Below are 13,645 nucleotides of genomic sequence, written 5' to 3' on the forward strand. Positions count from 1 at the left end.
CTCAATAAGTTATTTTACTTTTTAATCTGCAAGACTACTACGAATTTGTGCTACTTAAGTTGTACATTTTCCTTGCAATAGAGTATTTCTCTGTTGTGTTGTAACTAATTCCACTTAGAGGACTTGAGTTCTTCTTCCTGTTTATTGATAAACCGACCCGGCAGCGTGGCACAGAGTGGAATGACAACCATGCGAGGCACAGAACGTGACGCACGGAGTCCCTGCAGGAGGTGCCAGCAGTGTGTAAAGAGGCTGGTGGAGCGAGCACCTGTCAAACTTCAGATCAAGTCTCCCGTCTTTTTTTTCCAGCTTCAGTGCGTCTACCTCTCTAACCTGACAGGCAGTAGACACCTCACCGGACGGGTCGTGTGTCCCCATGAATGTGTTTATCTGACCTGGTCTCCGTACAGCTGATGCTGTGTCGGAGGTTCTCCTCTGACGCAAGAAAACCATTTAGTTGTAGTGTCTGGTGTCACGGGGGGACGCATAGCAACGCAAATGCTGGCTATAAATACACTTCCACGTCCAGGCTATTTTAAACCTCACAGGGGTCAAACAGAAGAGTTCAACTTCCTTTTACCACAGATCATTTAAAAATGTTTAATTATCTGGAGGACCCAGCAGAGAAATGAGCGGATGATCATTTAGACAATTTACCAACTGGTGAAATAAATTATGCATTACGATGAAATAGATGGTTAAAGGGCCGGTTCACGGTAACTATAAGAAAAATAACACACTAATGTTTTAGTCTAGCTTTGATTTGGAGGGTTAAAGTTAATTCTTGACATTTAAATTATCACATGATTTAATTTTAGCAGTTGTTACATTGAAGATGTGGCTGAAAGCTCCAAAAAGATTTAAGGACGTGATCAGACTGCCAGCACAAATTCCTTCTTTAGCACATCCAGATTGATTTTAATAAGTCTGGACAGCAAAAACATCCAAACCACATTTGGAGGCGACTGAAGATGCATCTCAGCCAGAACGCTCTGGTTGTTCAAATCGGATGTCAAAGTGTGGAAGTACTGACTAGGAACCATGCTGCTACCAGCAGAGAGCTATGGAGGACAGGCAGAGGAGACCGGGAACCTTTGCTTTCTGCTGCTTCCCCCTGACCTTAACAGCTTGATCGTTTCGATGGCGAATGTTTCTGCATCGGAAAGCCAGCGTAGCTACGTAGTTACTGACTACCGGTGATGCCTGGACACACAAATCCAAATCTGATCACTTGCTAATAATCGGGTCGGGGAGGATGCAGAAATCTCAGAGATGGATTTGTAAAACCTTCTTTGTTATTTGAGTGATCAGACCCTTTAATCATGACATTTATAAAACCTATTAATCTAACTGCACTCTAACGGCATTACAATTCAAGGCTTTTTTTTTAACACATTCAGTTTGACAATTTTAAATGATGGCTTGTATATTTGTGAAGACTCAGGCACACCCATGTGCGTCATGAGAGAAATAAACATTTCCTTCAATACAGCACTGAAAGCAAAGCGCTGAGTGTTAAAATAATAACTCATCCCTTCTCCAAAACATACCTCGTCTCAAACACTGACGTCAACTCATCAAGAGTCAGGTTTCCTCTGAACATTAAAAGCCTCACCGATCCAGATTCAGTATCAGAGTGTGTGTCGGATGATTCAAAAACAAGTGTTGTCTTTACATCATTTGTCCACCTGAGGGTCCTGATAAGTGTAATTTTCAACTTTAAAAGGTTCCCCTCAACATAAACATTGAAACTCCAAACTGTGAAACGATTACATGTTTGTGTATCAATCAGTTTATTAAACCTCATGGCGTTCTGGTCACAGCTAATACATGCAAATGATTACATCGAAACAAAACATATGCTACATTAAGTATTTATTTACCGTATGGAGGTATACTTGATAATAAGCGATCATCACCCAAAACAATATTCATTTTGATGTCCAAAATTTGTCCAAAATAAGCAAAGCTACTCACAATTCAACCCAGTCACCAGGGAAAATGTCGGCATCGTACGTTTCTGCAAACATTGGATACGTGGAATGTCGAAATTTTTGCATTTGGTCAAAGCGAAGTACAACAAGCGTCCGTTATTGAATGTTACGTGGTATAATAAAGAGTACAAGAAGAGAGAAAGTCCAATAAGGACGGGTTGGAGGAGTGGTAGGTCAAACAAACACAGGACTTTCACCAAGGAGACAGCAGTTTGTGTCCCGTGTAAAACCAATAGTCAACACTTCTTACGTAAGAAAGTCTGTGAAAGGCTTTGTTATATTGATACATTATACGCTGTAATATTGTTGTTGTTACATTGTTACATTACGTTGTTACGTTACGTTATGTTACGTTATGTTACGTTGTTACGTTACGTTGTTACGTTACGTTGTTACGTTACGTTGTTACGTTACGTTGTTATGTTACGTTATGTTACATTGTTATGTTACGTTGTTACGTTAAAAACACTTTTTTTTTTTTTCTAAGCTTAACCATGTAGTGTTGTAGCCTAAACCTAACCAACTGCATCACATTGTGCATTTCTCCAAGTGTTAGCTGAGGCTGATATGAAACTTATTTTTGGTTTAGAAACGTCAACATTCAACGTACCCAACAAACAAACTCAACATTTTCTGTGCTGACTGGGTTGCACAATTCTGGATGAATCACTTAGGCTACTTTATTAGTTAATAGACGTTTAATATCGAATATGACGATTAAGATAATCAAAGTGCTTTAAGAGAATATATATTTAAGGTTAAATACTCTCTTGAACGTCATGTGCCATCTAATCTGATATGCTGAACAGAATATATTGGCAGATTTTAAAGAAAATCCTCATATTGAGTACCATACTTTCATAAAAGGCAATTCCTAATCAATTCCTGTGAGATGATCACTGAGGCTTCACAACCCGATATGTCCAAGATGAAGTGTGGTAAATGAGGCATGAATCATTGTCCCTGTGTCTTTCAGTTTCCTTCTGCTCTCCTGGTCATTTCAAACCACAATCCCTCCCATTACAATCAAAGCCGACACATCCAACAGCAGATTAATGGGAGACTTCCTCAACATCGCTTCTCACAGTGGTAATTCATCTTAATTGTGATACATTCCTGCTGGCTGCGTTCCCAGCTCGCCAGATGCTCGGCGTCTGTTTGACAAATAAATCCCTCACAATGTGTTCAAAGTATCTGGGCCTTGAGAGTCTGCGGTCAAAGCTTTTACAGGTCGGAAATCCAACACATGTTGGACAACATCTGTCTGCAGCTGGTTCTCCAACTCTCAGAAAACCAGGATGCATGGTCCAAACTGCCGGTTCAAGTAAAAATACTCCTCTGGTTCGCGACCAGGGTGGTTTGGCTCTCCCGTCGCCTCTCCTTCTTCTTCTCCAGTCTCAACCTCCAGCAGACGACGCTGGACGCCAAGAGCACCAGTCCGGCCGAGAGGAGCACCAGGCCGAAGGAGGAGATGGTGGATCCATGCGAGTTGAAGCTGTAAGCCACGGCGGTGACCACGATGCCGGCGATGAGGACCACCACGCCGAAGGGGACGGTGCAGCGGTAGCAGGACAGCTCCGCCCCGCCGGTGGCGGCGGTCAGCTGGACTTCATTGACCAGGGGGATGTTTACCACGGCGGCTGCCGGGCACTCGTTGTTGTTGGCCTTCTCTGGTGTTGCTGGCGTTCTCATGGCGTCCTCATTGGCTTCTTCTGGCATCGCAGGATCGAGGAGCCTTCTGTTAACCCAACCTCAGACGGTTCCCCGTTGCCGACCTCCTTTCCTCTGCTAGGGTCTCCCGGTCTATGTGGGGGAAGAAACCAAACTTGTTGCTCAACCCTGGACACACAGAGACTTTTCCTGCAGACGCCTTCAATTCAACACCACATTTCACAATTTCGGCACCACTTTCTGACCGCTTCCCCACGCTGCTGTAAAGTAACCTCTTTGCACAATCCCAGCCGCCGCCTGACCCAGTCGGGGGAGTTGTGTCTGAATGACGCAGGACCGCTCGGCCCCGCACGAGCTGAGACATTCCCTGGAGAGAGCAGGATATGACATTACAAACTGCTCCGTGAAATGCGAGGAGCTTCGAAATCACCAGCAATTTCACAAGCACCACCCCCCCCCCCCACCCCCCCGACTCCTGTCTCACTCTGAGTGACAATAAATGGGCAGCACAGTGTCAGTTATACTTTCCATCATTGTCAGGGTTTTCATAAAAAATAACAGCATTTCTCTGCTGTAGCATTGCGAAAGATCATTCTGACATACTCCAGACCAGTGGTTCCCAAACTGTGGGTCAGGCCCCTTCAGAGGGTCATGGCTATGTACTACTGTGGTAATGTACTATGTACACTGTAAATTATTTGACTGTAAATTCACAGTAAATCACTGGCTACCAGTTGCAGTACTTTCACAGTAAATTACTGTGTGAAATAACAGGTTTAGCTATGCCAGTATATTACTGTGATTTAGCAGTATGCTGCTGTAGAATAACTGTAATTAACTGTAACTTCACAGTAAATGTCTACCAGGTTACTGTGATTTAGCAGTATGCTGCTGTAGAATAACTGTAATTAACTGTAACTTCACAGTAAATGTCTACCAGATTACTGTGATTTAGCAGTATGCTGCTCCAGAATAACTGTAATTAACTGTAACTTCACAGTAAATGTCTACCAGGTTACTGTGATTTAGCAGTATGCTGCTGTAGAATAACTGTAATTAACATGTTTAGCCGTAGGCTGCCGGTGGAAATCTGGGGGTTTAAGCAACCTGGGGAAAACAAATTACACATTTTTAATTTAGTTTTTAATTGGTTGATTCCACCAGGATTTTTCTGACAGAGTGCAGATAACAACTATAATAGATAATTGTTTAGTTATTTTTCCAACAAACGACAAACATTCTCTGTTTCCAGCTCATCAGGAGTTGATGCTTTTCTTTGTTATATTGGATTGTGAACTGAATCTCTTTGCGTTTGGACTGTTTTGGACCAAATAAAACAAACAGTTTGAGTACTTGGGTTGTGGAGAACTAATCAATGAAAATAATGCTAGTTGAGCCCTGATTTAAACCTGTGTTTAAGAAGAATGGTGCAAGATGTTCTCAAAGATAGATGAATATTTAGGCTTTTATTTCTGAATGTTCTCAAATCTTTGCTCTAAAAACAATTAAACAAAAACCATCTGAGAAATAAGTCTTGAGTGTGAACTGCTCAAAGTGTATAGTCACTTATTCCCTTCACTTTGGAGAATGTGAAAAAGCATCAGTGGGGGGAAAAGGTCCAAGATGTGAAGTCAAATCATTTTAAATGAAAAAAGGAGAGGGGTTGACTTCAGCTTTTTTTACTATATGTGAAAACGTGTGCATGTTGCACGTTTAGGATACTTTAACTGAAGATCAGGATGAAGTTATTATTTTCAATACTCCTCATTATTCCCATCATATTAATCCGCACCACCATTAATCTAAACCTAATGTATACAGGGCTCCAGCATGGCACTAAGTGAATGAATTACCTTTAACAAACTAAACTTGTTCTTTGCAGTGAGGTGAATCTCCTCTGCGTGTTTCCATAAAGCTCAGTGCAGAAAGACGGAAGGTTAGTTACCTCACAGCCGTGTTCCATGTCGCACAGTCTCCTGAATTCTCCTCCGCTGCAGGGAAACTTGCCTCTGAGTGAAAAGACGCTCATAAAACATTCACTCACACTCATCTAATTAAAAGTGGATGTTGTTTTCTTCTTCGTGGAACTACGAACAGCTTCTCTCTGCGGGCTGGAGTCTGAGTCCCATTCACGAGGAGGTTCCTCTGTGCAGTCCGCTGCTGGTCGGACTGACATCCCCATTGAGAGCAACTATTTCAAGTATCGATGACTAGAGCATGAAGTTCACAGCAATAAGGAAAAAATATAACTTCCGGTAATTTCTTTTCAAAATAAATGCTGCCAGCATTTGTTGCAATTACGCTTCGTTAAATAGCAGCATTTATTCTGAAATTAATATCAGTTAATTTCCGTTACTGTATAGATGGAACGAAACTGACACTGGATCTCAATTATATATATTATATTATATTATACATATTATATTGTATTATATTATATTGTATTTCTACTCAAGTTTGTTACAGTGGATTTTATTGTAACTGTGTTGAGAGAAAAACTAGATTAGTAAAATAGAATAAAATTACCTAAATAACTTAAATAGAATGACATTTGTTATAAATAAAATAACAATAAAAAAAATGTTACTTTGCTTTTAGAGTCTCGTGAAGTGCGCCATATAACAATTTATTGTTATTATTATTATGGGGAGAAAACATCTTTAACAGTTTGATAACACAAAAAAGAATGAAATAAAAACATACAAACAAAAAAATAAACACATCCACCAGCATGACGCCTGTAAATCACTATATTACAGAGTGAATACACGACATAACGTCGGTTTATAATCTGGTTAAAGGGTTAATCCAGCGGCTCAGTATGGCCCCTCGATGAGGTTTGTGGACTCACAGATTGAGAAAGACAAAACAGAAGCTGGACCAGCGACTGAAAGCACTGGAGGTGTCTTATTCTCAAAAGTCATCAGTCAAGTCAACAGAGCACACAGTTTAAACCTTCAGCCCGCTGAGGTCAGTGCAGCAGGATTCACAGTTGCTCTTTAACTTGAATATCCTCACTGAAACATTTGGAGAAATGTAACCGCCTTGTTTTTTTTCAAGAGAAAAATGTTGGACAAATGTGAGTAAAACTGGACTTGCTGTCAAACTCACTCCATGACAGACGTTTTAGTTTTCTCATTGGATTTCCGTGCTGACCTGTCCCAGTGTGTGAGACCTGTGTGACACACTCTCAGAAATCATTCTTGTTGACATGATTACATAAATGTCCCACAACAGCCGTTGATGTACACACCTGTTCCACACACTGTAAATACATCCACACTGCGGTCATCTCTCCTTTCTGTTTTTATCTCTGTTGCATAGCACCGATTATCAGACATAAACAAATGTGATCTGGGATGTCGGGTCGTCATCTCCTTCCCTAATCACAGTAAACATGTTTTTAAATAATATTCAGATTAATAATAACATACTGAGCTCAGCTTATCTTCATGTAACGGTAACAAATGATGGATGTGGCTACAGGAGCGGGTGTGGTTTGTGTTCAGATGTCGTGTTTCTACACTTATAAACTAATGTAATGTTCTACTTTGCAAATATTTACAAGAATGTTTTCCATATGCATATCTGACTCAAAGAGGCATTTGTAGACAAAATTACAAGTTAAAGCGACAGTCGTGTGATTAATAGCAGCGGAGTCAACAAGTCTATGAAGACAATGTATACCAGAATAATATATAATAAGTAATGGTACTCAGTGTTTGTCTATATTATTATAATATAATGATTTGAGAGTCAATGTAACATATTGACATAAGTATAATAAGGTACATTATGCTATATTATGGATTATGAGACAAAGAATAAGGGGAGGTGCAGTACTGTAGTATTGTATAACCTCATATATAGTATAATAATACAATATAACATAGTATGAAATGTAAGTATACAGAAATATAACATGTATAGTATAACATAGTGTAAGTTAAAACATGATTTGTAGTGTTGAAGAGCAATATAACCTAGAATTGAAGAGAATATGACATATAATATGTTGTTATATAACAAGAATTAGATCCACCAGTAGTTTAGTGCTCAGGTCCAATCACACACCCTTTTATTTTGAAAGCAGTGACCGGAAGCGTGGCCGTCTTGTGACAGAGGTGTGAAGAGAGGAGCCGTCATGTCGCCGCAGTTCACAGATGAGGAGTTCCAGAGCGCGTGGAGGGAGCTGGACGAGCCGCAGCTGGAGGGAGGATGGGAGCTGTTCGTGGAGACGATGGGGGTCACCATCTATCGGCTCTATGACAAGGTAGTACAATAAATACACCCGCTGCCTTCACTACAGGAGGACGGGATGCACGAGTCCGTGTCGCTTTGGGTTTCCCCTGCAGAGTCTGCAGCGTCTTTCTCTGCAAAAAATGAATGTCAGGTCTTTAATGTGATTCAATGTGTTGAAAACATTAATAAACACGAGCAGCAGTGATTTCCTAGCGGCCAACGTGGGAAGTATCCGGAAATTAAGAGCGAGAGCTGTTGGACCGGCTTTACCTGATCCCACCGAACTCCGTGTACAAATGTGACAATTTAATGTCGCTGCTCGTTTTTGCGCATAAACATGCGTCCGCAAATCTGATTAAATACTTTTATGGAGTCAGAAAGAACCCTCCTTTAACTCTGCATACACCTAGCACATCAAGTCTGACTCTGTGAAAGGTCAACGACAAGAAAAAAAGTCCAAATGAAATAAAACAGTCTTTTAAAACCGCAAACACGAATTATCTAAATTCTCTTACTGTCTATTCTAGGTGATGAAAAATAAATAAATAGGGAAATCACAAGAATTTTAATTGTGGGAACTTTACCCCCCAAAAGTGTTATGTTTATTTATTAAAGAAAAAGTTAAATTCATGATTAAAAAAATAGGTTTTGAACATGATATTTTATTTGTAGTTCAATAGAGTGTGTGTAAGTAATTCCAGCGTCTTCATTGAATTACTATCATGAAAACACTGAACTATTTAGTCAATATATTTTTCATATTTGGTTTAAACGTAAGAAGACGCTGCTTGAGTCTCTATAACTAACAATGCACTGCTCTGTTATCCAGAGGGGAGTATTGTGTGTGTGTGTGTGTGTGTGTGTGTGTGTGTGTGTGTGTGTGTGTGTGTGTGTGTGTGTGTGTCTGGTGGTCATTGAGGTTTGGGGCCTTTATATGCTGTCTGATGCCAAAGGGGAAACAAGACAACCTTAAACTGATGTGTTTGTGAATGGAGTTTGGTGCGACTTACTTTCTCTTCAACTAGACACACAAAACCAGACGATGAATGCTGTGCATCAGGTTTATCGTGCGAGTGAAGGGAAGCGTCCGTACCTGTTTCTGCTGAATCCAATCCAGCAGGGTGTGACGCTGACTGGCTCTAATCCCAGATTGTGTGTGTTTTTAGGGATCAGCTGCCGTACTGTGGGTGTGGCGTGTACTCTGCTTTTCCTATAGAGAGAACTTTCATGTGCTTGTTTTCAGGAAACTCGTCTTTATGAGTACAAAGTCTTTGGCGCGCTCGCCAGCTGCACCGCAGAGCTGTGTGCAGATGTCTACATGGACCTGGCGTATCGGAAACATTGGGATAAATATGTGAAAGGTAAACACAACAACAACAACAACAACAACAACAAACAAACAAACAGTAATTCATCTCCTGCTTCATGATTAGTCTTCAACATTAGTTCTGCAGTAGGTCGCTGACATTCACCGTGCATAAATAACTCTTTCATTGGTTCCTAATATTTTGTTGTCCTTTGTCTTCATGCACCTCTGCAGTAACGCAGGTAACTTTGTCGCAGCTGCCTCGTCTGTTAGAAACAGACGTTTGAAGCACATAGTTTATAGTAGTTTGTGATTTTATTAGTAGCTGAAGTAGCTTTTCTTTTCCCTCCAAAGTGGCACTTTGTGGGGGAAAGTCTTGTTGTCCGTGGTAGATAGATCATCATTTAATATCTTTTGGTTGCAGCCTGTGACGTAATATAAAGTCTCTTTCTGCATGTGCAGAATGTCAAATATATTTCATGTGGATCACGAGAAACTGTCCTGAATTTCCTTTCCTTGAGATGAAAAACAACATCCAGCACGTTTAAGTGCATCTGTATCCATCCACCTGTATATATCTGATGTGTAGCTGCTTTTTTTATTTCATGTTTTTTCTGACTTTATATTTAGAGCTCTATGAGAAGGACTTCAGTGGACAGACTGCGATCTACTGGGAAGTCAAATACCCATTGCTGCTGTCAAACAGAGACGTATCCTTCTGGTCCGCACAAATACATTTTACACCCGGACAAAGAAATGTGAGCGCCAAGCGCGGTCTATAGAGTGTCTTCCCTAACAGCTCCGACCTCAGTACGTGTACGTGAGGGAGCGCAGAAACCTGGACGTGGACGGCAGGAAGATCAGCGTGATCCTGGCCAGAAGTGCGGCGGAGATACCGTGTGCGGAGAACAGCGGCGTGCTGCGGGTCAAGGACTACAAGCAGAGCGTCGCCCTGGAGAGCGACGGAGGCTGCGGGACGAAAGGTGACGCGTGAACAATGGAATATAAAGATACCGCTGCATGAATCAATGTCCTGTTGGGATGGAATTAGAAGCTGATTAATTAATGTATCAAAAATATAAATAAAATGAATAGAAAATGTATTTAAATTATCAGCAGAGATGTTAAACAGCTGTGCGTTCCAATGAACTTTTGGCTTTTATAATTATAAATTGAATGCTTGGATCGGGCTGGGCAATATGGCAATACGTTTATATTGTAATATAGATTTTTATATATTTTTTCAATATTAATATTCATAATAATAAGGAAAATATTTGCAAAAACACAAAATATTAAGGTTGATATAATAGAGTTAATTATTTCACGAGGAAAACTTGTTTGACTTTTGTCTTGAAATTTGCTTTAAAATCATTATTTTAGTAAAACAACCAGATGTTATCACATTGTCATAATGCGGTTATCACCCAGCCCTCCGTTTTGATTTTTGACTGTTCATGTGAGATCTGGAAACTTCTAAAAAATGCACTTTAAACCATTTCTTAGATCAAACAATTGATTGACAAAAGAAATTAAGAGATATCAACAATGAACATGTGTTTCCTTTCCAGTTTTCATGAATTACTTCGATAACCCCGGTGGCAGTATTCCTACCTGGCTGGTGAACTGGGCGGCGGGGGTGAGTGCTCGCGTGTTTGTTTGACTGCAACAATAACTACAAAGATTACGCAGCTTTAAACCTCAACGACCCGTTTAGAAGCTTAAGGGGCTCCGGCTTCGCTGAACACTTACAAACGGGTCACATGTGAATCAGTGTAAGTTAACATGGCTGCTTTGAATCTGTGAGTTTGTTTTTTTATTGATTTAACAATATAGTGATCAGGTTTGTTGTTTACAGTAGAAAGAAAAGAGTTTATTTTATGTGAACCAGCTTCGTTTGAAGACTCAAACGCGGGTTTGTCGGGATTATGATTCTTCAGCTGCACATGGGGATGAATAACAGACTCGCAGTGTAAAACGTAGAGGAGGTGGTTGTGTATCGATACGTGATGCATGTGACTCGAGGGGTCTTTCCAATTTCCAGGTTTCTGCCTCTCTGGTTAGATATATACAGTATTAATATAAGTGTATGACGTGGTGGTACTGGTGTCTGTTTAAGATGTGATTCTAACAAAACTGAAGCTCATCAATACAATGATCAATGTTAATAAAAGATGTTCCAAAAGGTTAACGACAGGAGCTGGTTCTGTAATAAATAATATCAACAGAGAGGAAAGACTCTGCCGAACACGTTGACGTGGTTTCTATGTTTGTGGTGTTTAGGATGTGGCCCTGAGGGCTGTCGCTCCTCTCTTCTCTGTATTTGAAGAAGTGACACAAGGTGACGCTGAATAAAGAAAGTCCTTGAAATGGATTTGAATGTATTAACAGCTAAAAACATTCACGTACATGTGGAAGTCGTGAAGAAACTATTTCCCTCCGGCGCTGACGTTTTGAATCTTCAAAAAAAATGTGCACATGTTCATGGTTGACCTGCTCAGACAGACCTTTTGATGAGGGGTTTTTTTTTTGAAAGAGGGCGGTAGACGGGTTCACTCCCGGGTTCTCTCAGAGCTCCGTCCCTCCGGCCCGCTTTATGGTTTTCCACCGTGATGGTAAGCAGATGTGCGTTGCGAGGCTGACGTCAACGAGCCCCTCTCCTCCTCGTGTCGCCCCCGCCTGGGTTGGGTCGTCTTGGCACATGTGTTCATTGATGGATGCTCCTTTTGTGTGTGTTTGTCTTCAACAGACCGGGGTTCCGGGTTTCTTGACGGACATGCAGAAGGCCTGCGGCAAATACAGCGACTACTGCCAGAAGAAATGAACGCAGCTGACCGAAAGGCTCAGTTTAACAAAACCAATCATCGACGGTATCCTTGATGCCGTGTGATCAAATCTGACTTCTCTGTACGGTGTGGATGTGGCATGGCGTTGGCTGCTACTCAGGCATGATGATGCATGACCGGCCACCCTCATCACTAGGCTGGTTTCATTGTACTGTATTAATCAATACTGTATTGTCTCTTTGTGTGTGCAATAGCTGTAAGCTTTTTAGGAGCTTTCATTAATCCTTTTTTAAAATATTGATACAAAATACTGTATTCTTACTTTGGGGCCTATGCGGTGGAACAATGATTAGTTCAAATTGCAGCTTGTTGCATAAGATTTCATCATTTTACTTTGTTTTAAATGAGTTTACTGTACATGTTTAAAACGTACGGAAGCCCTGAGATAAGAGTGAGAACTCAAACAAACAAAGTGATTCGTTCTCTAAGTCTGATTTCAATCATTTTCTCTCCTGTGTTTATGAATTAAGAACACAGGAGAGACCAGGATAATCTCTCTAGGTTTTTTTTTCACCATATGTGAATCCGGTAGAAGAAAGTTTGGCCAATTTTTGAAAACAAAAAAAGTTTTGCCAGGATAAGTTTTCTAAGTTTACTTTATTTCTTCTTTTCATCTGTGAAACAGTTGGTTTGTCAGGTGCATTTTAAAGTGTTTGTTTGTTTCAGCCACAAGAGGTTGAAGTGCACCTTTAAAAATGTTCGAAATAGTCATAAAAGCATTAAAATGAGTATTACAACATCAAGCACTTTATTAAAGGTTATCCTGATTATCCTGTTCATCATCAGCAGTATTCTCTTTTTCCATTTTGCCTCTCAGGGCTTCCACAGCATGAGAGTGATATAATATAATTTGATTTATTCTACTGTATGTTTTGGTCACTGGAATCTTCCCGCTGTCCATTTCAATTCACTGGATTAAATTAATTAATTTTAATGAAGTGAAAATGACAAATCTGTAGTTGGGGATGAATGCTGCCCGATAAGCTTCTTGTGGTTAATTTTCATGCGTTCATTACTGATGCAAAGATCACGTTACGGTACTCTATGCTGATTTATTATGGGTGCAGATGATCAAAGGTCCAGTATATCTGAGATAATTATGTATTGATTCAGACTGTGCTGTTGATTCTGGTGAATGTGGTTTAATCTGGATATGAAAAGCCTATTACTGTGTAATACTGCTGTGTATATGAAATGAATAAACTTTCATTTTAAATTTAGCACTGTGATGTCATGTTGTCTCACAGATAGGATGCTACCATGGTATCCCAGGAAACACTAATAATATATTATTAGGATTCTATCATCACAATGATTATTATTATTATTATTATTGTGTGTATTATCTCTAATCTATATATGCTAATACAACTTGAGTGAGTTACTGGCCCCTCCTCCCGGACCGTACCAACACAATTACCCCTTTGTTATATTTAACTTTAATACAACTGCTGAAGCCTAACGCATCTATGAGAAACACTGACTATTTAACATGAACGTACACTATTATCATTCTATATATTTAGACACTCGGCTGGAAAACTTTTTAATTGGGCTAGTTATTAAGTGGCACCCCGTCTTCGCGC

The 13,645-nt window shown here is 40.3% G+C and overlaps 2 protein-coding genes across 2 annotated transcripts; one reads left to right on the top strand and one right to left on the bottom strand.

Annotated features, from left to right (window-relative positions):
- Positions 1–2,404: 2,404 nt before the first annotated feature.
- Positions 2,405–5,798, bottom strand: tmem100a (transmembrane protein 100a). The gene is made up of 2 exons (XM_079177898.1): positions 5,611–5,798; positions 2,405–3,797 (listed from the first exon to the last, which is right to left on the bottom strand). The coding sequence occupies exon 2, from the start codon at positions 3,711–3,713 to the stop codon at positions 3,315–3,317; it is 399 nt and encodes a 132-aa protein (XP_079034024.1). The 5' UTR covers positions 3,714–3,797; positions 5,611–5,798; the 3' UTR covers positions 2,405–3,314.
- A 1,975-nt stretch (positions 5,799–7,773) lies between these two features.
- Positions 7,774–13,273, top strand: pctp (phosphatidylcholine transfer protein). The gene is made up of 6 exons (XM_079178203.1): positions 7,774–7,938; positions 9,151–9,268; positions 9,844–9,923; positions 10,025–10,196; positions 10,785–10,852; positions 11,963–13,273. Exons 1-6 carry the CDS (start codon positions 7,810–7,812, stop codon positions 12,035–12,037), a joined length of 642 nt encoding a protein of 213 aa, XP_079034329.1. The 5' UTR covers positions 7,774–7,809; the 3' UTR covers positions 12,038–13,273.
- The last annotated feature ends 372 nt before the right edge of the window (positions 13,274–13,645 follow it).

The sequence above is a fragment of the Pholis gunnellus genome (genome assembly GCF_910591455.1).
Source record: "Pholis gunnellus genome assembly, chromosome: 17".
Classification (NCBI taxonomy): Eukaryota; Metazoa; Chordata; class Actinopteri; order Perciformes; family Pholidae; genus Pholis; species Pholis gunnellus.